Below are 26,067 nucleotides of genomic sequence, written 5' to 3'. Positions count from 1 at the left end.
GATTTGGGATTTGGGGGGGGGGGGCCTGAGGGGCTCTCAGCCCCCTCCTCATGGGGTCACCCCGTATTTGAGTGGGGGGGCGGGGCTGCTCCAAGCCTGGCTTCGTGGTTTTGGGAGATTGGGGGGGGGGGGGGTCACTTTGGGGTGCTCTGATCCTATTTGGGGGATTTGGGGGGGGGCTTCCTGAGGGGCTCACAGCCCCCTTATTTTGGGGTGCTCTGACTCTAATCTGTGTTTTTGGGGGGATTTAGGAATTGGGGGTGGGGGGGCTCCCTGAGGGACTCCCAGCCCCTTTCTTTTGGGGGGGCTCTGGGGTCCCCCAGTGCGGGTCTGGGGGCTGCTGCCCACCCTGGAGGGGAGGAAATGGGGGGGCTCTGACCCCCGGGGGTGTCTGGGGGAATTTGGGGTCACCTGGGGGGGGTTCCTGGTGCCCCCAGACCCCTCCCCTGAACACAGATCTGGTCCCGGGGGGGGGCCTTGGGGTCCCCAAATCCTCCCCAGGGCCAGGAGCTGCCCCGAGGGGGGTGGGATGCGGCCAGACCCCCCCGGTTTGGGGTGTTTGGGGTCAGACTCCCCCACTCCCGTTTTTGGGGTATTTAAGGTCAGGACCCCCCCTCCCATTTTGGGGGTGTTTGGGGGGGGCTTCACCCTGAGAGCTGCATTTGGGGGGGGTCTCGGTGGGGCCCGACCCCTCCCCGTGTTTTGGGGAGGCTTCAATGGTTCCCAACCCCCCCGTCCGTTTTTTGGGGAGGGGTCTCGGTGGGGCCGGGGGGTGTGAACGGGGCTGGGGGGCACCGGGGGACCGGACCGGGGGCTCGGAGGAGCGAACTTTGCACCGGGACCGGGGGGGCGGCAGGACCGGGCTGGGGGCGGGGGGGCTTCACTTGAACGGACCGGGGGGACCCGGACCGGGCTGGGGGCGCCGCAACGGGGCCGGTCCCGGCCGTGCCCGGCCCGGCGGGGGCGGACGGTGCCGGTGCCACCGCCCCGGGCGCGGCGGGCGGGTCCCGGGGAGGGGCGGGGAGGGGTGCGGGGTGTCCCCCCCCGCTCCCCGGCGCTGCCCCGCCCGGCCCGGCCCGGCCCGGCCCCGCCCGCCCCGCGGCCCCGCGCCAGGTGCATTCCCGGGCACGCTCCGCCGCTACCGGCGCGCCGCGATGGAGCCGCACCGGCACCGGGAGCGGCCCCGGGCGCTGCTGCTGCTGCTGCCGCTGCTGCTCCGCGCCCCCCGCGCCCGGCTCCGCACAGGCAGGTGAGCACCGGCACCGGCACCGGCACCGGCGGGGCACGGGGGAACCGGGGCTGCGCCGCGGGATCGGGCAAAGGGGAACCGGCAAAACACCGGAGCGCTCGGGGGGTCCCGGGATGGGCGGCGGGAGCGGGAGCGCTCGGGGGGTCGCGGCGGTGCTGCTGTCCCGATTCCGCCGGTACCGGACCCCGATCCAATCCCGGCAATTCCCGCGGGCGCTTCCGCCGCGGGGGCGTCCCGGGATCCCCCGGCGCTGCCCCGGGGGGACCGCACGGCTCCGGGGGGCACCGGGACCGGCACTGAAACCTCCCCGGGACTGCGGCTCCGGCGGGGCTGGGGCTCGGTGGCCGCTCCCGGGCTCGGTCCCGGAGCTTGGTGCCCCTTTCCGGGACCCGGCCCCGGACTCGGTGGCCCTTCCCGGGATCGGTCCAGGGGCTCGGTGCCCGTTCTCGGGGTTCGATCCCTCTCTCGGTGCCCCCTCCCGGGGTCGGTCCCGCTCTCGGTGCCCCCTCCCGCGCTCGGCACCTGCGGCCCCGCAGCTGCCCGGGCTAATTTTAGGCTGCGGGGCCCGGCCCGGCGATGCCTTTGGGATCCGGGCGGGACCCCCGAGGGGAACGGGGGGGATCCTTCAGGGGCGACCCCCGGAGGGGCCCCCGGCCCTGCCCGCGCGGCCGCCCCGCACCCCCGGCACCCCGGAAGGGCCGCGGCCGCCCGGGAGTTGTTTTTCAGTCCCCAAAGGAAAAACACCGAGGGCTGGACGCGCAGGTGGGGCCGGCGCCACCCCGAAAACGCCGGCGGTGCCCGGGGCTGCCCGGGGGTGCCCGGGGCGGGGGGCACACCGGAGGGACCCCTCGCTGCGTCCCCCGCTCCATGTGCCACCGGCGACGCCTCGGGTGCCACCCGCGGGCTCCGGATCCGAGGGGAGAGAGGGAACAGCGCGGGGCTCGGGGACATCCCGGGGGGCTCGGGGACACCTCGGGGGGCTCGGGGACACCTCGGGGGGCTCGGGGACAGCGAGGGGAGCGGCCCCAGCTCTGCACCCCACAAAGCCCCGTCTCTGAGAGCCCCCTTTGTTCGGGGCCGGGGCCCGGCGCACACAGCCCCCTTTGTGCCGCCGCCGGGGCCGAGGGCAGGAGGTCGCTCCGAGCCCCTCCCGGTGCCCCCCCCCCCCCCGGGTCCCCCGGTGCTATTCCTGGCGGCGGGGGCCGCGGTGGCACGCGGCTGATAGCGGGGACGTGCCGGAGCTGCCAGCGGGGCCCCGCGCTGATAACGCCCGGTCCCGCCGCCGCCGCGGCGCCCCAGGGCGGGGGGCGCCCAGCATCGCCCCCCAACCCCCCGCGGGCAGGTGCACCCGGGGGTCGCGGCCCCCCCAATCCCCCCGTGGGACCCTCGGAGCCGCCGTTAATGATTCACCGGCGCGTTCAAGGCTCCGAGGGTCCGGGGGGCAGGGCTGGATGCTGCCCCCCAACACCCTGGGGACCCCCCCTCGGTGTTTCATGGGGGTCGCAGCACCCCCCGTCCCGGGCCCCCCGTGCCCCTCCCCGGGCCCTGGGAGCCGCTGCCATCGCAGCTGGGACCTTTTTATAGCCCCATCCCTGCTCAAATAGCCCGGGCCGGGGCGGGGGGGGCCCTTCCCGTGCGTGCCCCGAGCTCCGCGGCCGCCCCCGGAGGGGTCCCGGGCCGGACAAAGCCGCCTTTGACCGCGCCCCCCCCCCCCCCCGCGCCGGGGCCTGAGTCACGTCTGGCGGGTCCGCGGGGGCCCCGCACCCCTCGGTGCCCCCGGGGGTCCCGGTTTGGGGGGCTCGGCCTCCCCCCGGTGCCGCCCGCCACAATCGCGGCTTTGTGCGGTGCCCGGGGAGGGGGCCCCGCGCACAAAGGGGGCCCTGTGCGCCCGCGAGAACGGGGGGGACCCCGAGCCCGCCGCCCCCGCGGGGACCCCGCGCCCCCGGAGCCGGGGGTGGCCGCGGGGCTCGGCCCGCGGGGCGGCGGCGGCGGCGGGGCCGAAGTCCGGGCGGGCGTGGCGGGGCGGGGGGGCCGTGCCCGAGGCGCCCGCCTTGCGCAAGGCTCGCCCGGCCGGTTCGGGCACCGCGCGCCGGCAGCGGGGAGGGACCGGACGGGAGCGGCGGGGGAGGACCCGGGGCGGGGACAGCGCTGGGGAGGGGGCTGGGGGACAAGGGCGGCAGAGGGAGGGGACAGGGACACCACGGGCTGGATACCGTGGAGGGGACAAGGACATGGTGGAGGGGACAGGGACATCGTGGAGGGGACAGGGACATCGTGGAGGGGACACCATGGAGGGGACAGGGACATGGTGGAGGGGACACCGTGAGGGGGACGCCATGGAGGGGACAAGGACATCGTGGAGGGGACACCATGGAGGGGACAAGGACATGGTGGAGGGGACACTGTGAGGGGGACACCATGGAGGGGCCGGGGACGTTTGCAAGAGACACCATGGAAAGGACAGGGACCCCATGGGGACTCCTCCATAGGCAGGAGACCATGGAGGGGACAGGGCCACCATGGAGGGGACAAGGACATTGAAGTGGGGACACGGCCACTGAGGGGGGACCGTGGCTGTCTAGGGGAGGACGTGACCAGCTTGGAGGGGACATCAAGGGGGGGACGTGGCCATTGAAGAGGTGACAGAGCCATCACTGGGGGGTCACGGCCACGGCCACCACGGGCAGGACATGGCCAGCTGGGAGGGGACAGGGACCACATTGGGGGACATGGCCAGTTTGGAGGTGACATGGCCACCATGGGGGCCATGGCCACGGCCACCACAGGCAGGACATGTCCAGCTCTGAGGGGACAGGAGTAGTGACCATTCAGGGGAGGATGTGACCACTGAGGAGGTGGCACAGCCACCACGGGGACCGTGGCCATCAAGAGCTGGACATGTCCAGCTCGGAGGGCGCGGGGACATCAAGGGACATCAAGGGCCTGACATGGCCATGGAGGAGGTGACACAGCCACCACGACCGTGACCACCACGGGCAGGGCATGGCCAGCTGGGAGGGGACATTGCTGTGACTGTGCAGGGGACGCCGTGGCCATGCGGGGGTGGCCGTGGCGGCCCCATGCCCGTGGTGGCCCCGGTGGCCCCGGTGGCCCCGGTGACGCGCTGGGTGCCCGCAGTGTGCGCGGGGACGCTGAACGGGCTGAGCGTGACGGGGGACGCGCAGCACCAGTACCAGACCCTGCACAAGATGTACAACAACTGCGAGATCGTCATGGGCAACCTGGAGATCGTCCTCATCGACCACACCCAGGACCTCTCCTTCCTCCAGGTGACCCCTGGGGGACACGCGGGGGGTGGCCACTGAGGGGGGGATGTGGCCAGCGCCGAGGGGGCAGGGACCTCAGAGGGGACATCGCTGCCATCATCATGGGGAGGACGTGGCCAGTTTGGAGGTCACATGTCCATTACAGGGACCATGGCCACCATGTGCGGGACGTGGCCAGTTTGGAGGTGACCATGGGGGCCACAGCCGTGGCCACCATGTGCTGGACATGGCCAGTTTGGACATGTGGACATGGGACCATGGCCATCAAGAGGAGGACGTGACCATTGAGGAGGTCACATGTCCACCATGGGGGCCATGGCCATCAAAAGGAGGACGTGGCCAGTTTGGAGGTGACACAGCGGCCATGGGGACCACAGCCATGGCCACCATGTGAAGGACACGGCCAGTCTGGAGGTCACGTGTCCATTACAGGGACCATGGCCATCAAGGGGAGGACATGGTCCCCCCTGGGGTCCATGGGTTTGGGGTCACTTTGGGGCGACCCCTGGGCCTTGGTGGCCAGTTTGGAGGTGACATGTCCACCATGGGGACAGTGGCCATCAAGGGGAGGACGTGGCCAGTTTGGAGGTGACACAGCCACCATGGGGGCCACGGCCATGGCCACCATGTGCAGGACACGGCCAGTTTGGAGGTGACATGTCCATGGGGACATCAGGAGGAGGACGTGGCCAGTTTGGAGGTGACATGTCCACCATGGGGACCATGGCCATGGCCACCGTGTGCAGGACACGGCCAGTTTGGAGGTGACATGTCCATGGGGACATCAGGAGGAGGACGTGGCCAGTTTGGAGGTGACATGTCCACCATGGGGACAGTGGCCATCAAGGGGAGGACACGGCCAGTTTGGAGGCCACATGTCCATGGGGACATCAGGAGGAGGACGTGGCCGGTTTGGAGGTGACACAGCCGCCATGGGGAGCGCGGCCACGGCCACCAGGTGACCCCGAGCCCCCCGCAGACCATCCGGGAGGTGACCGGCTACATCCTGATCGCCATGAACGTGTTCGCGGCGCTGCCGCTGCAGAACCTGCGCGTGATCCGCGGGACGCAGTTCTACGAGGACAGGTTCGCGCTCTTCGTGCTGCTCAACTACAACCCCAACACCACGCACGCCCTGCGCCAGCTCGGCCTCAACCAGCTCACAGGTGGGACACCGAGCTGGGGACACGGCGGGGGGCTGGGGGGCTGTCACCCCCTGTCACCCCTTGTCACCCCCTGTCACCCCTTGTCACCCCCTGTCACCCTCTGTCACCCTTTATCATCCCTTGTCACCCCTTGTCACCCCTTGTCACCCCTTGTCACCCCTTGTCACCCCCTGTCCCCCGTGTCCCTTGGAGCAGGGATGGTCCCTGTCCCCTTCCTGTGCTGCCAGGTGGGTGTGGGGGGTCTGTCCCCCCCTGTCCCCCCCTGTCCCCCCCCTGTCACCCCCTGTCACCCCCTGTCACCCCCTGTCATCCCTTGTCACCCCTTGTCACCCCCTGTCACCCCTTGTCACCCCCTGTCCCCCCTGTCACCCCCTGTCACCGCCTGTCCCCCCTGTCACCCCTTGTCACCCTCTGTCACCCCTTGTCACCCCTTTGTCACCTGTCACCCCCTGTCACCGCCTGTCCCCCCTGTCACCCTCTGTCACCCGTGTCCCCTGTGCTGTCCCTTGGAGCGGGGATGGTCCCCAAGGTCCCTGTCCCCTCCCTGCGCTGCCAGGTGGCTCTGGGGGGGATCTGTCCCCGCCTGTCCCCCCCTGTCCCCCCCTGTCACCGCTGTCCCCGCAGAGATCCTGGCGGGGGGGGTGTACATCGAGAAGAACGCGCAGCTGTGCCACGTGGACACCGTGGAGTGGAGGGACATCATGAGGGACACGCGCCTGGAGCCCCTCGTGAGGGACAACGGCCGGGGCTGTGCGTGCCGGGACAGCGGGGGAATCGGGGTCACCCCGGGGTTTGGGGGGCTTCAGGGTCACCCCGGGGTTTGGGGCGAATCGGGGTCACCCCGGGGTTTGGGGGGCTTCGGGGTCACCCCGGGGTTTGGGGTCACCCCTGGGTTTGGGGTCACCCCTGGGTTTGGGGTCACTTTGGGGCCATCCCTGGGTTTGGGATGGCTTTGGGGTCACCCCTGGGTTTGGGGTCACCCCTGGGTTTGGGGGGCTTTGGGGTCACCCCTGTGTTTGGGGTCACTTTGGAGTGGCTTTGGGATGACTCCTGGGTTTGGGGTGGCTTCAGGGTCACCCCGGGGTTGGGGTGGCTTTGGGGCACACCTGGATTTAGGGTCCCTTTGGGGGTCACCCCTGGGTTTGAGGTGACCCCTGTTTTTGGGGTGCCTTTGGGGTCCCTTTGGGGTCACCCCTGGGTTTGGGGTCATCCTGGTTTTGGGGTCCCTGTGGGGTCACCCTGTTTTTTGGGGTCCCTTTGGGGTGACCCTTGGGAGTGGGGTGACCCTGTTTTTGGGGTCCCTGTGAGGTCCCTGTGGTGTGACCCTGCTTTTGGGGTGCCCCTGTTTCTGGGGTCCCCGTGGGGGTGACCCTGTGGGGTGACCCTGCTTTTGGGGTGCCCCTGTTTCTGGGGTCCCCGTGGGGGTGACCCTGTGGGGTCACCCTGTTTTTGGGATCCCTGTGAGGTCCCTGTGGGGTGACCCTGCTTTTGGGGTGCCCCTGTTTCTGGGGTCCCCGTGGGGTGACCCCGCCGCGCTGTCCCGCAGGTGCCCCGTGCCACGAGAGCTGCGGCGGGCACTGCTGGGGGCCGGGCCCCGACGACTGCCAGAAACGTGGGTACCGGGGGGCTCGGGGGGGGGGTTTGGGGGTGGGCCGGACCCCCCCGGCCCCGGTGACCCCCGGTGCCCCCCGGTGACCCCCGGTGCCCCCCGGTGTCCCCGCAGTGACCAAGACCATCTGCGCCCCGCAGTGCAACGGGCGCTGCTTCGGCCGCGCGCCCAACGAGTGCTGCCACGAGGAGTGCGCGGGCGGCTGCACCGGGCCCCTGCGCACCGACTGCTTCGTACGTCTGTCTGTCTGTCCGTCCGTCTGTCCCTCCAGCCGGCCATCCGCCCGCCCGCCCCTGCATCTGTCTGTCCGTCCATCCAGCCATCCGTCTGCCCCCGTGTCCGGCTGTCTGTCCGTCCAGCCGTCCATCCACCCGCCCCTGTGTCCGCTCTGTGTCCGTCTGCCCATCCGTCTGTCCATCCACGTGTCCGTCCATCCGTCCCCATGTGCGTGTGTCCATCCATCCATCCATCATCCATCCATCCATCCATCCATCCATCCCTGTGTCCATCCCTGTGTCCATCCCGTGTCCATCTGTCCATCCTGTGCCCATTTGTCCATCCCGTGTCCATCTGTCCATCTGTCCATCCCTGTGTCCATCCCCATGTCCATCCCTGTGTCCATCCCCATGTCCATGGCTGTGTCCATCTGTCCATCCCGTGTCCATCTGTCCATCTGTCCATCCCTGTGTCCATCCCCGTGTCCATCCCCGTGTCCATGGCTGTGTCCATCTGTCCATCCCGTGTCCACCTGTCCATCCCGTGTCCATCTGTCCATCTGTCCATCCCTGTGTCCATCCCCATGTCCATCCCTGTGTCCATCCCCATGTCCATGGCTGTGTCCATCTATCCATCCCGTGTCCATCTGTCCATCTGTCCATCCCCGTGTCCATCCCCGTGTCCATCCCCGTGTCCATGGCTGTGTCCGTCTGTCCATCCTGTGTCCATCTGTCCATCCCATGTCCGCCTGTCCATCCCGTGTCCATCTGTCCGTCCCCAGGCCTGCCGGCACTTCAACGACAGCGGCTCGTGTGTGCCGCTGTGCCCGCAGCCGCTCATCTACAACAAGCTGACCTTCCAGCTGGAGCCCAACCCCGACACCAAGTACCAGTACGGGGGGGTCTGCGTGCGGGAGTGCCCCCGTGAGTCGGGGTCTGGGGCTCCTGGGGGGCTCTGGGGGGCTCTGGGGACCCGGGCCGGGGGACGCCAGGTGACCCCCGGGGCGTCCTCCCAGACAACTTCGTGGTGGACCAGAGCTCGTGCGTGCGCGCCTGCCCCAACGACAAGATGGAAGTGGAGAAGAACGGGCTGAAGATCTGCGAGCCCTGCGCGGGGCTGTGCCCCAAGGGTACGGGGGTCCCCCAGGGGGGTCTGGGGTCCTCGGGGGGGTCTGGGGGCTGTGGGACCCCCCTGACCCCCTGCCCACGCCCCGCAGCCTGCGAGGGCACCGGCGCCGGCAGCAAATACCAGACCGTGGACTCCAGCAACATCGACACCTTCATCAACTGCACCAAGATCCTGGGCAACCTCGACTTCCTCATCACGGGCCTGGAGGGGTGAGGGATGGCATTTGGGGGGTTCAGGGGGGGTTTAGGGGGTGCAGCCCCCCTCCCCGGCCCCGCTGACCGCTCCGGCCCCGCAGGGACCCCTGGCGCAACATCTCGGCGCTGGACCCGGAGAAGCTGAACGTGTTCCGGACGGTGCGGGAGATCACGGGTGAGCAGCGGGGCTGGGGGTGCTGGGACCCCCCTGGAGCCTCCCCGAGACCACCCGGGACCCCCCTGAGCCCGCGGTGGCCCCGCAGGGTACCTGAACATCCAGTCCTGGCCCAAGCACATGCACAACTTCAGCGTCTTCTCCAACCTCGAGACCATCGGGGGACGGAGCCTGTACAAGTGAGGAGCCCCTGCCGCCTGTCCTGTGCCCCTCCCCGGCATCCACGACCCCTGAACTCCCCCTTTTCCCTAATTCCTGCATCCCTGGCATCCCAAATCCCTGAATTCCCCGTTTTCCCAATCCCTGAACTTCCCCTTTTCCCTAATTCCTGCATCCCTGGCATCCCAAATCCCTGAATTCCCTGCTTTCCCAATCTCTGAATTCCCTGTTTTTCCTAATTCCTGCATTCCCTGTTTTCCCAATTCCTGAATTCCCCATTTTCCCCGATCCCTGAATTCCCCTTTTTCCCAATCCCTGAATTCCCCGTTTTCCCTAATTCCTGCATCCTCCGCATTCCTGATCCCTGAATTCCCTCTTTTCCCAATTCCTGCATTCCCCGGCATCCCTGAATTCCCCGTTTTCCCCAATTCCTGCATCCCCTCATCCCCGGATCCCTGCTCGTCCTGGCACCTCCCATCCCCCTGTCCTCGTCCCTGTGTTCCCTCCCTCCCTCCCTCGCTCCCGGAGTCTCTCCCCAGCTCGGGCTCATCCCCGGCTCCAGGAGCATCCCCTCAATCCCAGAATATTTCCCGGCTCCCGGCACATCCTCCCCGCTCCTGGAGTATCCGGGAGCGTCTCCTCCTCCTCGGAGTCATCCCCCCGGCTCCCGGGGCATCCTCCCGGTTCATCCCCCGGCTCCCGGAACTTTCCCCGACTCCCGGAGCGGCTCCCGGAGCGTTCCTTCATTCCCGGTTCATCCCCTGGCTCTCAGAGCATTCCCTCACTCCCGGAGCATCCGCTCATTCGGGGCTCATTCCTCACTCCCGGAGCACCCCCAGCTCCCGGAGCAGCCCCGGCCGCTCCTTCCCAGAGTATTCCCCGGCTCCCGGTTCATCCCCCGGCTCCCGGAGCAGCTCCCGCTTCCAGGAACAGCTCCCGGCTCTCAGAGCATTCCCTGACTCCCGGAGCATCCGCTCATTCGGGGCTCATTCCTCACATGCGGAGCACCCCCAGCTCCCGGAGCATTCCTTCATTCTGGGCTCATTCTCCGGCTCCCGGAGCGTCCCCGGCTGCTCATCCCCGGAACATTCCCCGGCTCCCGGAGCATCCCCCGGCTCCCTGCTCATCCCCCGCTCCCGGAGCATTCCCGGTTGCTCATTCCCGGTTCATCCCCCGGATCCCGGGGCACCCCCAGCTCCCGGAGCATTCCTTCATTCTGGGCTCATTCTCTGGCTCCCGGAGCGTCCCTGGCTGCTCATTCCTGGTTCATCTCCCGCTCCCGGAGCGTCCCCGGCTGCTCATTCCCGGAACATTCCCCGGCTCCCGGTTCATCCCCGGCTCCCAGAGCATCCCTGGCTCCCAGAGCATCCCCGGCTGCTCCTTCCCGGTTCATCCCCCGGCTCCTGGAGCATCTCCCGGCTCCCGGTTCATCTCCCGGCTCCCGGTTCATCCCCGGTTCCCGGTTCATCCCCGTCTCCCGGTTCATCCCCGTCTCCCGGTTCATCTCCCGGCTCCCGGTTCATCCCCGGTTCCCGGTTCATCCCCGTCTCCCGGTTCATCCCCGTCTCCCGGTTCATCTCCCGGCTCCCGGTTCATCCCCGGTTCCCGGTTCATCCCGCGGCTCCCGGAGCCCCCCCAGCCCCCCGAACTCCCCGTCTCCCTCCCCGCAGCCGCGGTTTCTCGCTGCTGATCATGAAGAACGAGAACGTGACGTCGCTGGGGCTGCGCTCGCTGCGGGAGGTGAGCGCGGGCCGCGTGTACATCACGGAGAACCGGCGGCTCTGCTTCCTGCACACCGTGCACTGGGCCGCGCTCAGCCGCAGCCGCGCCGACCTCGACATCCGCAACAACCGGCCCCGCAGCAAGTGCCGTGCGTGGGCCGGGCTGGGGAGGGGGCGTGGGACCCCCCCCGGGACCTCTTGGGCACCCCCAGACCCCTCGAGAGGGCCCCGGTCCATCCCACAGGGAAGGGGAGACCGCGACCCCCAGACCCCGCACTGAACCCCAATCCCTTAAACAGGGAGGGGGCGTGGGACCCCCCCCCCCGGGACCTCTTGGGCACCCCCAGACCCCTCCCCGGGGGGATCCCATACTGAGACCCCCCCATCCGTCCCATAGGGGAGGGGAGACCGGGACCCCCAGACCCTGCACTGAACCCCAATCCTTTACACAGGGAGGGGGCGTTGGACCCCCCCGGGACCTCTTGGGCACCCCCAGACCCCTCAAGAGGGCCCCGGTCCATCTCACAGGGAAGGGGAGACTGCGACCCCCAGACCCCGCACTGAACCCCAATTCCTTACACAGGGAGGGGGCGTGGGACCCCCCCCGGGACCCCTCGGGGGACACCCAGACCCCTCCCCGGGGGCGGACCCCACACTGAGACCCCCGGGGACCCCACACTGAGACCCCCCCCCCCGTGCATCCCATAGGGGAGGGGGGCACGGGAACAAACAGACCCCGCTCTGACCCCAACCCCCTTTTTACCCCCCCAGCCCCTCTCTGAACCCCCGGGGCGACCCCAGCCCCCTCTGACCCCCAACCCCTTTCTGACCCCAGCCCCCTCTGACCCCAGCCCTCTCTGACCCCCAGCCCTCTCTGACCCCCAGCCCCCTCTGACCCCCAACCCCTTTCTGACCCCAGCCCCCTCTGACCCCAGCCCTCTCTGACCCCCAGCCCCCTCTGACCCCAGCCCCACCCTGAGCCCATGAGTGACCCCAGTCCCTCTCTGACCCCCAGCCCCTCTCTGACCCCCAGCCCCTCTCTGAGCCCCCGGGTGACCCCAGCCCCGCTGTGCCCCCCCTGTCCCCCCAGAGCAAGAGGGCAAGGTGTGTGACCCGCTGTGCTCGGCCGAGGGCTGCTGGGGGCCCGGCCCCGGGCAGTGCCTGTCCTGCCGCTACTACAGCCGGAGGGGGGTCTGCGTGCCCACCTGCCGCTTCACCGAGGGGTCAGCGGGCACGGGGGGCACGGGGGCACGGGGGGCACGGGGGGGCACGGGGGACAAGAGGGGTCTGCGTGCCCACCTGCCACTTCACTGAGGGGTCAGCGGGCACGGGGGGCACGGGGGGGCACGGGGGACAAGAGGGGTCTGCGTGCCCACCTGCCACTTCACCGAGGGGTCAGCGGGCACGGGGGAGCACGGGGGGCCACGGGGGGACACGGAGGACAAGAGGGGGAGCAAAGGGGACAAGAGGGGCACGGGGGGACATGGAGGGCACGGGGGGGACACGGGGGAAAAGGCAAGGGGGCACAGGGGGACATGGGGGGACATGGGGGGACAAGGGGGGCATGAGGGCCACATGGGGTGACAAGTGGAGGCAAGAGGGGTACAGGGGGTAGGGGGACATGGGGGGCACAGGGGACATGGGGGACATGGAGCAACAAGGGGGACATGGAGGGCACAGGGGACAAGGGGGACGTGGGGGGCAAGGGGGACCCAGGGGCCACGAGGGGCATGAGGGACATTGGGGCCACGGGGGACACGGGCACGGTGGGGGGGGATATGGGGGCACGGGGGACATTGGGACACTGGGGACAAGGAGGGGGTGTGGACGACACAGGGGACGTGGGGGGGGGGGGGGCACCGGCACTGCGGAGACCCCCGGGGTGGGCACTGGGGTGGGGGGGTCGTGGGGTGGGAGATCAGCCCCAGGGTGGGGTGGGCGTGGAGGGTCCCAGGGTGGGACCGACAGGGGCACGGCAGGTGCGGACCGCGGGGTGGCCCTGTCGCCACCGGGGTGGCCCTGTCACCACCGGGGTGGCCCTGTCACCGCCAGGCGGGCTCGGTGACCCCCCCCCCCGGTGCCCGCAGGGACCCGCGGGAGTTCTCGCAGGGCGGCGAATGCTCCGAGTGCCACCCGGAGTGCGAGCGCATCGACGGCGGCGCCACCTGCAACGGCTCGGTACGGCCCGGCCGCCGCGCCGCGCCGCGCGGTGTCCCCGCTGTCCCCCGCGCGTGTCCCCAGGCGTGTCACCCTCCCCCCCCCCGCAGGGTGCCGACACCTGCACGCGCTGCGCCCACTATCGCGACGGGCCGCACTGCGTGGAGCGATGTCCCGACGGCGTCCTGGGCGAGCGCGGCCCCATCTACAAATTCCCCGACGGGAGCCGCGAGTGCCGGCCCTGCCACGAGAACTGCAGCCGGGGGTGCGACCCCCGCCCTCCCCCCCCCCCCCCGGGGGGGCACCGGCACCGCCACCCAGCGGGGCTTGGGGGGGCTGGGGGGGCCCGGGTAGCCTGGGGGGCTCAGGACACCACTGGGACCCCACGGTGGGGGTCCCAAAACCTCTTTGGGGAGAGTCTTTGGGAACGCTGGGGCATCACTGGGGGGGGGCGGGCAGATTGGGGGGCTCAGGACCCCCTTGAGGGAAGGATGGAGGTTCCCAGGATCCCGTGGAGGGCAGGGTGGGGGTCCCAAAACCTCTTTGGGGAGCAGGGTGGGGGTCCTGGGGCATCACTGCGGGCAGGGTGGGGGTCTTGGGGTATCATTTGGGGCAGGACTGGGGGCAAGATGAGGATTCTGGGCAGTTTAGGGGACTCAGGACCCCACTGGGACCCCGTGGAGGGCAGGGTGGGGGTCCCAAAACCTCTTTGGGAGGAGGGTGGGGGTCCAGGGTCATCACTGGGATCAGGGTGAGGGTCCTGGGCGGTTTGGGGGGCTCAGGACCCCACTGGGGGAAGGATGGAGATTCTCAGGACCCCCGTGGAGGGCAGGTGGGGGTCCCAAAACCTCTTTGGGAGGAGGGTGGGGGTCCTGAGGTGTCACTGCGGGCAGGGTGGGGGTCTTGGGGTATCATTTGGGGCAGGACTGGGGGACTCGGGACCTCACTGGTGGCATTTTGGGGTCTGGGGACCCCCCGAGGGGCAGGTCGAGGGGCCTGAGCCATCGTTCAGGGCATGTTGGGGGTCTGGGGACCCCCCGGGGCACAAGTTGGGGTCCCGAGTGTCCCCTGGGGGGTCCCCCAGGGGCTGAGCCCCATCTCCCTCCCCACAGGTGTGTGGGGCCGCTGCTGCGGGACTGCCTGGGGGACGCCCTGCCCGTGTCCAGGTACCGCGGGGGGCTCGGGGGAGCCCGGGGGGGCTGCGGGGACATCCCGGGGGCTGTGGGGACCCTGGGGGGGACTGTGGGGACATCCTGGGGGCTGCGGGGACATCCCGGGGGCTGTGAGGACCCTGAGGGGGCTGAGAGGACCCCGAGAGGCTGCGGGGACATCCCTGGGGGGACTGTGGGGACATCCTGGGGGCTGCGGGGATATCCCGGGGACTGTGAGGACCCTGAGGGGGCTGCGGGGACATCCCTGGGGGGGGGGGGGCTATGGGGACATCCCGGGGGGGCTGCAGGGACCCCGAGGGACTGCGGGGACACTAACCCTGTGCTTTTCCCCATCCCTGTCCCCATCCCCATCCCCATTCCCATTCCCGTCCCTTGCCCGTTCCCGGTGCCGCTCCCGGTGCCGTTCCCGGTGCCGTTCCCGGTGCCGCAGGCGGACCCCGACGCTGATCGCGGTCATGGTGGTCGGGGCCGTTTTCCTCTCGTGCTCGCTGGTGCTGCTGGCGCTGCTCTACTGGCGGGGCAAGAAGATCCAGAAGAAACGGGCGATGCGGCGCTACCTGGAGCGGGGCGAGGTCAGCGCCGGGGGAACCGGAGCGGCCCCGGGAGCGGCCCCGGGAGCGGCCCCGGGGCGGCGGGAGGGGTTGGCTCCTGTGTCCGGCCGGGCAGAGGCGCGTCCGGCCCTCGCCAGCCCCGTCCCCGTCCGGCCCCGTCCGTCTCCAGCTTTGCTTCCATCCCAGTCGCTCTCCATCCTCATCCTGCTGTGCTCCTGTCCCTGTGCCCTTCCCTGTCCCATCCCATCCCCATCCCGTCCCCATGCTGTCCCCGTCCCCACCCCCATCCTACCCCGTGTCCCCCATCCCCATCCCATCCCGTCCCCATTGCCACCCCATCCCTGTCCCCACCCTGTGTCCCCATCCCCATCCCCGTCCCCATCCCGTCCCCGTCCCCATCCCGTCCCCATGCCGTGTCCCCGTCTTTGTCCCCACCCCGTGTCCCCATCCCTGTCCCCATCCCCACCCCATCCCTGTCCCCGTTCCCACCCTCTGTCCCCGTCCCTGTCCCCATTCCCACTCTGTGTCCGTGTCCCCGTTCCCACGCCGTGTCCCCGTCCCCATCCCCGTTCCCACCCCGTGTCCCTGTCCCTGTCCCCACTCTGTGTCCCTGTCCCCGTTCCCACACCATGTCCCTGTCCCCATCCCTGTTCCCACCCCATGTCCCCGTCCCCGTTCCCACCCCGTGTCCCCGTCCCCGTTCCCACGCCGTGTCCCCGCAGAGCCTGGAGCCGCTGGATCCCAGTGAAAAAGCCAACAAGGTCCTGGCCCGCATCTTCAAGGAGTCGGAGCTGAAGCGCCTCAAGGTCCTGGGCTCCGGCGTCTTCGGCACCGTGCACAAGGTGGGGGCTTGGGGAGGGGGCTGAGCTGCCATCCCAGAAATCCCACCCTGTTGATCCCACCCCATTGATCCCACCCCATTGATCCCATCCCATAAATCCCACCCCATTGATCCTGTCCCACTCATCCCACCCCATCCCATTGATCCCATCAAACCCATCCCATCCCATCAATGCCATCCCAAATCCCATTCATCCCATAAATCCCATCCCAAATCCCATTCATCCCATAAATCCCATCCATCCCATAAATCCCATCCCACCCCGTCCCATTTCCCAAATCCCATCCATCACATCCATCCCATAAATCCCATCCCAAATCCCATTCATCCCATAAATCCCATCCATCCCATAAATCCCATCCCACCCCGTCCCATTTCCCAAATCCCATCCATCACATCCATCCCATAAATCCCATCCATCCCATAAATCCTATCCCAAATCCCATTCATGCTATAAATCCCATAAATCCCATAAATCCCACCTGAAATCCCATCCCATCCCAAATCCCATCCCAAATCCCATCCCAAATCCCATCCATCCCATAAATCCCACCAATCCCATGATGGACCCCGTTGATCGGACCCCGTGGATCCCAATCCCGCAGGGGATCTGGATCCCGGACGGGGATTCCATCAAGATCCCGGTGAGCATCAAGGTGATCCAGGACTGGAGCGGGCAGCAATCCTTCCACGCCGTCACCGACGTGAGTGCCGGGCACCGGGGCGTTCTGGGGGTCCCCTCTGGGGGGTTCTGGGGGTCCCCCTTGGGCCAGAGGGGTCTGGGGGTGCTCTGGGGGTGCTCCAGGGCTGCTCTGGGGCTGCTCTGGGCAGTTCTGGGGGGCCCCTCTGGGGCCAGGGGGGTTCTGAGGGTGCTCTGGGGGGGTTCTGGGGGTCCCCTCTAGGGCCAGGGGGGTCTGGGGTTCCCCTCTGGGGTCAGGACGGGTCTGGGGGTGCTCCAGGGCAGCTCTGGGGCTGCTTTGGGGGGTTCTGGGGGTCTCCTCTGGGGCCAGGGGAGGGGTCTTGGGGGTGCTCCAGGGCTGCTCTGGGGGGACTCCGGGAGTCCCCTGTGGGGTCAGGGGGGTCTGGGGGTCCCCTTTGGGCTGGGGGGGGGTCTGGGGGTACTCCAGGGCTGCTCTGGGGGGGCTCTGGGGGTCCCCTCTGGGGCCAGGGGAGGGGTTCAGGGGGTGCTCTGGGGGTGCTCCAGGTGTCCCCTTGGGCTGCTCCAGGGACACTGTGGGGTTGCTGCAGTGTCCCACCGAAGCCGGGGGGATTTGGGGACACTCCAGGGCTGTTTTGGGGACACTGTGGGGTTGCTGCAGTGTCCCACCAAAGCCGGGGGGATTTGGGGACACTCGGGGGACACTGCGGGTTCTGACGCCGGGGGGATTTGGGGACACTGCGGGGACACTGCGGGTGCTGACGCTGTCCCACCGAAGCCGGGGGGATTTGGGGACACTCGGGGGACACTGCGGGTGCTGACGCTGGGGGGATTTGGGGACACTGCGGGGACACTGCGGGTGCTGACGCTGTCCCACCGAAGCCGGGGGGATTTGGGGACACTGCGGGGACACTGCGGGTGCTGACACTGTCCCCCCAGCACATGCTGGCCATCGGCAGCCTGGACCACTCGTACATCGTGCGGCTGCTGGGGATCTGCCCGGGCCCGCAGCTGCAGCTGGTGACGCAGCTGCTGCCGCTGGGCTCGCTGCTCGACTACGTGCGCAAGAACCGCGGCTCCATCGGCCCCCAGCTGCTGCTCAACTGGTGCGTGCAGGTGGCCAAGGTCAGTGCGGGGCTCCGCGCCCTCCTGCCGTCCCAAAAACCCACGGGTCGCACGGGGTAAGGGGTAAAGGATGAGGGATAAGGGATAAGGGGTAAGGGATGAGGATTCGGGGGGCTCCGCGCCCTCCTTCCATCCCAAAAACCGACAGGTCGCACGGGGTAAGGGGTAAAGGATGAGGGATAAGGGATAAGGGATAAGGGATAATGGATAAAGGTTCTGGGGGCTCCGCGCCCTCCTGCCGTCCCAAAAACCGACGGGTCACACGGGGATGAGGGATAAGGGGTAAGGGATAAGGGGTAAGGGGTAAGGGGTAAAGGGTAAGGGATAAGGGTTCTGGGGGCTCCGCGCCCTCCTTCCGTCCCAAAAACCGACAGGTCACACGGGGTAAGGGGTAAAGGATAAGGGATAATGAATAAAGGTTCTGGGGGGCTCCGCACCCTCCTTTCATCCCAAAAACCGACAGGTCACACAGGGATGAGGGATAAGGGATGAGGGATAAGGGGTAAGGGGTAAAGGGTAAGGGGTAAGGGTTCTGGGGGCTCCGCGCCCTCCTTCTGTCCCAAAAACCCACAGGTCGCACGGGGTAAGGGGTAAAGCATGAGGGATAAGGGATCTAACCAAGCTATCAGCCCGGGTAAACAATTCTCCAAGCCCATTCTGCATTAAAAAAAACAAAAAAAAAAACAAAAAAAAAACCCCAAAAAGCAGAAATAAAAATTGGTTTCTCTTTCTTTGTCTCTCTGGGTAAAAAATTCGGGAAGAGAGAGGAGTAGACGTGCCCCATGTGGCTGCTGGGCAGGACGGGAGCAGCGCTCCAAGGCAGACGGGCGGGGATGAAATGGATTTATTCCAAACGCGCCGCCGTGTTTGTAGAGAGCGCCGCGCGTTCCTTTCGTTGCTCTTGGAGCAAAAACATCTCACTCCGCTGGCGCATTTGGCACCACGGATCTCTAAACACCGTGAGCGACAAAGGAGATTTAGAGAATTATCCACATTATTTCCCCCAAGTCAGAAAAACCTCTTTTCCTCTCGGACTGAGCCGAGCGTATCCGTAACCGAAACACCTCATTCATTTCGTAACGCGAAACAATTCCGGAATACGCCGTCTTTCTCGTGGTGTATTTTCTATTTTTTTTTTTTTTTTTTTTAAAAAAAACCCGACAACCTGACGCGGGCCGGGCCGTTTCTCAGGGCATGTACTACCTGGAGGAGCACCGCATGGTGCACCGCAACCTGGCGGCGCGCAACGTGCTGCTCAAGTCGCCCAGCCAGGCGCAGGTGGCCGACTTCGGCATCGCCGACCTGCTCTACCCCGACGACAAGAAGTACTTCTACAACGAGCTCAAGGTGGGCTGGGGGCGGCCGCGGGGGTGGCACCTCCCGCCCCGGTGGCATTGGGACACAGCAGATGGCATTGGGGTACAGCAAATGGCATTGGGACACAGCAGATGGCATTGGGGTACAGCAAATGGCATTGGGACACAGCAGATGGCATCAGGGTACAGATAAATGGCATTGGGACACAACAAATGGCATTGGGGCACAGCAGATGGCATTGGGGTACAGCAGATGGCATCAGGGCACAGATAAATGGCATTGGGACACAGCAGATGGCATTGGGGCACAGCAGATGGCATTGGGGCACAGATAAATGGCATTGGGGTACAGCAGATGGCATTGGGGCGCAGATAAATGGCATTGGGACACAGCAAATGGCATTGGGGCACAGCAGATGGCATTGGGGCACAGATAAATGCCATTGGGGTACAGATAAATGGCATTGGGACACAGCAAATGGCATTGGGGCACAGCAGATGGCATTGGGGCACAGATAAATGGCATTGGGGCACAGATAAATGGCATTGGGGTACAGATAAATGGCATTGGGGTACAGCAGATGGCATTGGGGCACAGATAAATGGCATTGGGCACAGATAAATGGCATTGGGGCACAGATAAATGGCATTGGGGTACAGCAAATGGCATCGGGGGCACCCCCAAATGGCATCGGGGTCACAGATAAATGGCATCCCTGTCACCTCCAAAACTGCATCGGGGCACAGCAAATTGCTGTCCCCATGTCCCCTGTTGTCCCCATGTGCCCATGTCCCCCCGTTGTCCCCATATCCCCATGTCCCCATGTCCCCATTGTCCCTGCCTTGTCCCCATGTCCCTGCATTGTCCCCATTGTCCCCATGTCCCCTGTTGTCCCTGCCTTGTCCCCATGTCCCCATTGTCCCCATTGTCCCCATTGTCCCCATGTCCCGTTCTCCCGCAGACGCCCATCAAGTGGATGGCGCTGGAGAGCATTCACTTCGGCAAGTACACGCACCAGAGCGACGTGTGGAGCTACGGTGAGCCCAGCCCGCTGTCCCCAGTGTCCCCCAGTGTCCCCAGTGTCCCCTGCTGTCCCCAGTGTCCCCCAGTGTCCCCAGTGTCCCCTGCTGTCCCCAGTGTCCCCCAGTGTCCCCAGTGTCCCCTGCTGTCCCCAGTGTCCCCCAGTGTCCCCAGTGTCCCCTGCTGTCCCCAGTGTCCCCCAGTGTCCCCAATGTCCCCTGCTGTCCCCAGTGTCCTCGGTGTCCCTGCTATCCTCTGCTGTTCCCTGCTGTCCCCCGCTGTCCCCCATGTCCCCAATGTCCCCGGTATCCCCAGTGTCCACTGCTGTCCTCTGGTGTTCCCGGTGTCCCCGCTGTCCCCGCTGTCCCCACGGTTCACGGGCTGTCCCCCAGTGTCCCCTCTGTCCCTGTGGCTCACAGGCTGTCCCCGCGGTTCACGGGCTGTCCCCGTGGCTCAGGGGCTGTCCCCTGCTGTCCCCGCTGTCCCTGTGGCTCACGGGCTGTCCCCGCTGTCCCCGCTGTCCCCAGTATCCCCGCGGCTCCCGGGCTGTCCCCGCTGTCCCTGTGGCTCACGGGCTGTCCCCGCTGTCCCCGCTGTCCCCGCTGTCCCCGTGGCTCACGGGCTGTCCCCGCTGTCCCCGCTGTCCCCACCGGGCTGTCCCGGTGCAGGGGTGACGCTGTGGGAGATGATGACGTTCGGGGCCGAGCTGTACATCCCCGGTGTCCCCTGCTGTCCCCGCTGTCCCTGTGGCTCACGGGCTGTCCCCGCTGTCCCCGCTGTCCCCACCGGGCTGTCCCGGTGCAGGGGTGACGCTGTGGGAGATGATGACGTTCGGGGCCGAGCCGTACGCCGGGATCCGCCTGGCCGAGGTGCCGGATCTGCTGGAGAAGGGCGAGCGGCTCTCGCAGCCGCACATCTGCACCATCGACGTCTACATGGTCATGGTGAAATGTGAGCAGCGCGGCGCGGCTCTCCGGGGCTGGCACCGGGCTGGCACCGGGGCTGGCACCGGGGCTGGCACCGGGGTGGCACCGGGGGTGGCACCGGGCTGGCACCGGGCTGGCACCGGGCTGGCACCGGGGCTGGCACCGGGGGTGGCACCGGGCTCTCCCGGGCTCTCCCAGGCTGTCCCGGGCTGGCACCGGGGATGCCACCAGGCTGTCCCCAGGCTGTCCCTGGGGTGTCCCCAGGGCTCTCCCAGGGCTGTCACCGGGGGTGTCACCGGGGGTGTCACCAGGCTGTCCCCATGGGTGTCACTGGGGGTGTCACCAGGGATAGCACCAGGGCTGTCACCAGGCTGTCCCCAGGTTGTCCTGGGGTGTCACCGGGGGTGTCACCAGGGATGGCACCAGGGTGTCATTGGGGGTGTCACCAGGGCTGTTCCCAGAGCTGGGGTCCCCAGAGTGGGGAGGGGTCCCCAGAACTGTCCCCAGCCCTGGACAAGTTCCTGCTGCTGCCCTCACCCCTGTCCCCATCCCCAGAGCCGTGTCCTGGCGGTGTCCCTGTCCCCAGGCTGGGTCCTGGCCGTGTCCCCATCCCCAGGCTGTGTCCTGGCCGTGTCCCTGTCCCCAGGCTGGGTCCTGGCCGTGTCCCCATCCCCAGGCTGTGTCCTGGCCGTGTCCCCACGCCAGGGCAGTGTCCCCAGGCCGTGACCGTGTCCCCTGTCACCGCCAGGCTGGATGATCGATGAGAACATCCGCCCCACCTTCAAGGAGCTGGCCAACGAGTTCACCCGCATGGCCCGGGACCCGCCGCGCTACCTGGTCATCAAGGTGAGACCCCCCAAAACCCCCCAAACCCCCCCGAGCTACCTGGTCATCAAGGTGAGCCCCCCAGACCCTCCCAGAACCTCCAAACCCTCCAACCCTTCCTGGTCATCAAGGTGAGCCCCCAAAGCATCCCCCCTCAGACCCCCATCCCTGAGCCGTTGCCCCTCCATACCTGGTGAGCCCCCAAACCCCCCCCAAACCCCCTCAGGCCCCCAAACTCCTCCCAGACCCCCCATACACCCCAAACCCCCATCCCTGACCTGTTGTCCCCCCCCATATCGGGTGACCAAGATGAGCCCCCAAACCCCCCCGAGCCCCCCCCCCGACCCCCCAAAACCCCCCATCCGTGACCCCTTGTCCCCCCACACCTGGTGATCAAGGTGAGCCCCCCCAAAGCCCCCCCAGACCCACATCCTTGAGCCCTTGTCCCCCCTCACCTGGTGATCAAAGTGAGCCCCCCAAACCCCCCCAGACCCCCCCCAAACCCCCCTCTCAGACCCCCCAGACCCCAACCCTGAGGCGTTGCCCCCCCCCGCAGCAGGAGAGCGGGGCCGCGCCCCCCGCCGAGCCCCCCACCCTCAGTGACAAGGAGCTGGACGAGGTGGAGACGCTGGAGCTGGAGGAGGAGGAGGAGGAGGAGGAGCTGGACGTGGCCTTCGGCCTCGCCCCCGGGCTGTGCCCGCAGCGCCCGCGGGGCAGCTGTGCCCGGGTGAGACCCCCGGGACCCCCGCGGGGGCTGGGGGGGATCGGGGGCGTCGAGGACCGGGGGAAAGGGGGGACTGGGGGAAAGGGAGAAAGGGGGGGATCGAGGGAATTGGGGGATCAGGGGGATCGGGGGGGGATCGAGGATCGGGGGGAAAGGGAGCATTGGGGGGGTCGGGGGAAAGGGAGAAGGGGGGATTGGGGGAATTGGGGGGATCGGGGGGGGATCGAGGATCGGGGGAAAGGGGGCATTGGGGGGATTGGGGGGATTGGGGGAAAGGGAGAAAGGTGGGATCGGGGGAACTGGGGGGATTGGGGAATTGGGGGATTGAGGGAATTGGGGGACCGGGGGGGATCGGTGGTTCGAGGGGATCGGGGGGATTGGGGGGGATCGGGGGGATTGGGGGAATCGGGGGAAAGGGGGAACCGCCCCCTGCTTTGCCCCCCCCCCATTTCCCCCTCCCCGCCCTGCCGGCCCCCCCCTCCCCCCAATTTCCGCAGCAGAGGGGGCGTCCCTGTCCCCTCGGTGTCCCCGCCGTGTCCCCGCCGTGTCCCCCTGTCCCCGTGATGTCCCCGTGGTATCGCCGCGATGTCCCCACGGTGTCCCCACCGTGTCCCCGTGATGTCCCCGTGGTGTCCCCACGGTGTCTGCATGTCCCCTCGGTGCCAGCCCCGCGGTGTCGCGGTGTCCCCGCGGTGTCCCCCTGTCCCCGTGGTGTCCCCGTGATGTTCCCACGGTGTCCCCGTGTCCCCTCGGTGCCAGCCCCGCGGTGACCCTGAAGTGTCCCCGTGATGTTCCCGCGGTGTCGCGGTGTTCCCGCGGTGTCCCCCTGTCCCCGTGGTGTCCCCGTGATGTCCCCGCGGTGTCGCGGTGTCCCCTCGGTGCCAGCCCCGCCGTGTCCCCGCAGAGCCCGAGCCTGCTGAGCGCCCCCGCCGGGTACATCCCCATGAACCAGCCCAGCCTGGGCTGCCCCCGACAGGTACCGGGGGGCTCGGGGGGCTCGGGGGGCTCGGGGGGCTCGCAGGGGCCACCATGGGGCACCAGGGTGGGGACACAAAGGGTGACAAGGGACAGGAAGGGGGGTTGGGGTCCGCAGGGGCCCCCCCACTCACCTCCCGTGTCCCTCAGGGTGGGGGATCCCAGGGGGGTGGGAGGTGGCTGGGTTGGGGTCCCCCCCACGACCCCCAGTGTCCCTAGGGCGGGGTTGGGGTCCTGTTGGGGTCTCCCCCCCCTTCTACTGCCGGTGTCCCCATGCTGGGGGGTCCCGGGGCAGGTTTGGGGTCCCGGGGCGTGTTTGGGGTCCCGGTGCAGGTCTGGAGTCCCGAAGGGGGTTTGGGGTCCCGGGGCGGGTTTGGGGTCCCGGAGCGGGTTCGGGGTCCCGGGGCGGGTTTGGGGTCCCGGGGCGGGTTTGGGGTCCCAGAGCAGGTTTAGGATCCCGGGGCAGGTCTGGGGTCCCAAAGGGGGTTTGGGGCAGGTCTGGGGTCCCGGGGCGGGTTTGGGGTCCCGGGGCAGGTTTGGGGTCCCAGAGCAGGTTTAGGATCCTGGGGCAGGTCTGGGGTCCCGGAGCGGGTTCGGGGTCCCGGAGCGGGTTCGGGGTCCCGGGGCGGGTTTGGGCTGTCCCCCCTCACTCCCGCTGTCCCCCCCTCGCTGTCCCCAGGCCGGGGGGTCGCGGCCGCTGCGGCGGAGCCGCCAGGAGTCGCTGGGCCGGACGGTGTCGGAGTCGTCCGAGGGTCGCGGCACCGCCTCGGAGCTGGAGCTGGGCGAGGGGGGGTCCCTGGCCGGGAGCCTGTGCCGCAGCCTCCGCTCGCGGGGGGACAGCGCCTACCTGTCCCAGCGGGAGAGCTTCCCCCCGCCGCCCCCCAGCTCCGAGGGCAGCGAGGAGGACCCCAACGGATACGTCACCCCCAACTGCGCCCTCCGCGGTGAGGGGGGGGCCTTGTGGGGGTCCCATCCCGCTGCATCCGGGCTGGGGGTCTTGGGGAGGGGGGGTCCCATCCCACTGGATCGGGTTTTGGGGCTCCCCCTGTCCATGGGGGTCCTTTGAGGGGGGGGGTTTCATCCCACTGGATCGGGGCTGGGGGCTCCCCCTGTCCGTGAGGGTTTTGGGGAGGGGGGTCCCATCCCGCAAGGTTTGGGGTTGGGGTCTCCTGTGGGGCTCTTGGGGGATCCATCCCCTGTCTTTGGGGTGGGGTCCCATCCCGCAGGGTTTGGGGGGGGGGGGTTCCTGTGTTTCTGGGGCGGGTCCATCCCCTGTTTTTGGGGTGAGGGTCCCATCCTGCAGAGTTTGGGGTTGGGGTCTCCTGTGGGGCTCATGTGGGATCCATCCCCTGTTTTTGGGGTGGGGGTCCCATCCCGCAGGCTTTGGGGGGGGGTTCCTGTGTTTCTGGGGGGGGTCCATCCCCTGTTTTTTGGGGTTTGGGCTCCAGGCTGGGGGGGGGGGGGGGGATCATTTCGGGGACGCTCTTTTAGGATTTCGGGCTGGGCTGACCCCAGGTGAGCCCCCCCCAAACGGAGGGTCCTGCGGGCACCCCGGGGGGGGCCCGGCCGGTGTCTGACCCCCCCTCCCCGGCAGACGCAGACCCCGCCGCGGGCTCGGTACCGCAGCCGGAGGAGGAGGAGGAGTACGAGTACATGAACCGGCGGCCGGGGGGCGCCCCGGGAGCCCCCCAACCGCGGCCGGCCTCGCTGGAAGAGCTCGGCTACGAATACATGGAGGTGGGCTCAGAGCCGGGGGGACCCCCGGGTGCCCCCCAAGGCCGGGGGGGCCCTGAGGATGAAGACGACGAGGAAGAGGAAGACTACGAATACATGAACAAACAACCGCGGCTCAGCCGCTCGCTGGGCACCGAGCCCCCCGCGCCCACCCCGGGACCCCCGGGGCACGACGGCTACACCGACATGAGAGCCGGGGACGGCGCCGCGAGGCACCGGGAGGACGAGCAGGGCTACGAGGAGATGGAGGCGGTGCTGCGGCCGCGCTGCCCCGGCTGCCGCGGGCCCCCCGCGCCCGGCATGAAGCCCCTGCGGAGCTTGGAAGCCTCGGACTGCGCCTTCGACAACCCCGATTATTGGCACAGCCGCCTCTTCGCCAAGGCCGATGCCCAGCGGACGTAGGGGAGACCCCCCCCCCCCACCCACCCCCGGGACCCCCCCCCACCTCGGGGGGCTCGCGTTGGATTTGGATATGAAGGATCCCCCCCCCCCCACCCCACCGGGTTAGGGTGGGGCTTGGGGGTCTCAGCGCTTTTTGTCCTCTCCTCGGTTTGGTTTTTTTTTTTTTTTTTGGGGAGGGGGCTGAGACTGAGCACGCCCAGGTGGGGAGGGGGCAGTGGAGACCCCCCCCTCCTCCCTCCCCCCCGGGGATCCCCCTCCCATCGTTTCCGCCCTGCCCCCCACTCACTGAAGGTGCTCCCCAAATCCCTGGGGGGGGGGGGTCCCCCGAGCCCCACCCGGGGCTGCCAGACAAGGTCAGGCGGGATTTCTGAAGGACCCCAGACTCATTTTCAGGTTTCCCCATTCCCTGCTGAGTGAAGGTTTGGGGGTGTCCCCCCTCCCCTGAGGTCGGGGGGATCCCTTTTTGGGGTGTTTCTCCCGGTTTTTCGGGGGGGTGCCCGGGTTGGGGGGGGGGGAACCCCCGCTCAGGGATCGCCCCCCGCCCCGGGGGTCGCGCGTGATGAATGGAAATAAAAGAATTTGAGTAAAAACCTCGGGGGTGAGGCCTGGGGGGTCGGGGAGGAGCGGGACCGGGGGCTCGCGGGGGGGACACCGGAGCGGAGATCGGGACCACGCTCCGGGGACAGCGGCAGCCCCCGGGCAGTGCCCGGTGCCGGTGCTGGGGGGGGGTCCGGGG

General features: G+C 68.3%; 1 protein-coding gene across 2 annotated transcripts; it reads left to right on the top strand.

The window, feature by feature from the left end:
- The first annotated feature begins 4,393 nt into the window (after window positions 1–4,393).
- Window positions 4,394–25,909, top strand: ERBB3 (erb-b2 receptor tyrosine kinase 3). 2 transcript variants are annotated; one of them, XM_054004673.1, is made up of 27 exons: window positions 4,394–4,539; window positions 5,516–5,702; window positions 6,327–6,452; window positions 7,249–7,314; window positions 7,426–7,544; window positions 8,309–8,450; window positions 8,543–8,656; window positions 8,744–8,864; window positions 8,951–9,024; window positions 9,113–9,203; window positions 10,854–11,053; window positions 11,995–12,127; window positions 12,992–13,082; window positions 13,172–13,326; window positions 14,174–14,227; window positions 14,664–14,805; window positions 15,507–15,626; window positions 16,231–16,329; window positions 17,223–17,408; window positions 18,600–18,755; window positions 19,687–19,762; window positions 20,550–20,696; window positions 21,420–21,517; window positions 22,056–22,223; window positions 23,125–23,196; window positions 23,875–24,139; window positions 24,790–25,909. In XM_054004673.1, exons 1-27 carry the CDS (start codon window positions 4,459–4,461, stop codon window positions 25,329–25,331), a joined length of 3,825 nt encoding a protein of 1,274 aa, XP_053860648.1. In that variant the 5' UTR covers window positions 4,394–4,458; the 3' UTR covers window positions 25,332–25,909. The 2 variants fall into 2 exon arrangements, with proteins under 2 accessions (XP_053860648.1, XP_053860647.1); XM_054004672.1 differs by having other exon boundaries at window positions 22,053–22,223.
- Window positions 25,910–26,067: the final 158 nt, after the last annotated feature.

This window comes from Vidua macroura, unplaced genomic scaffold (assembly GCF_024509145.1).
Source record: "Vidua macroura isolate BioBank_ID:100142 unplaced genomic scaffold, ASM2450914v1 whyUn_scaffold_107, whole genome shotgun sequence".
NCBI lineage: Eukaryota > Metazoa > Chordata > Aves > Passeriformes > Viduidae > Vidua > Vidua macroura.
This window is presented reverse-complemented; position numbering and strand designations above follow the sequence as displayed.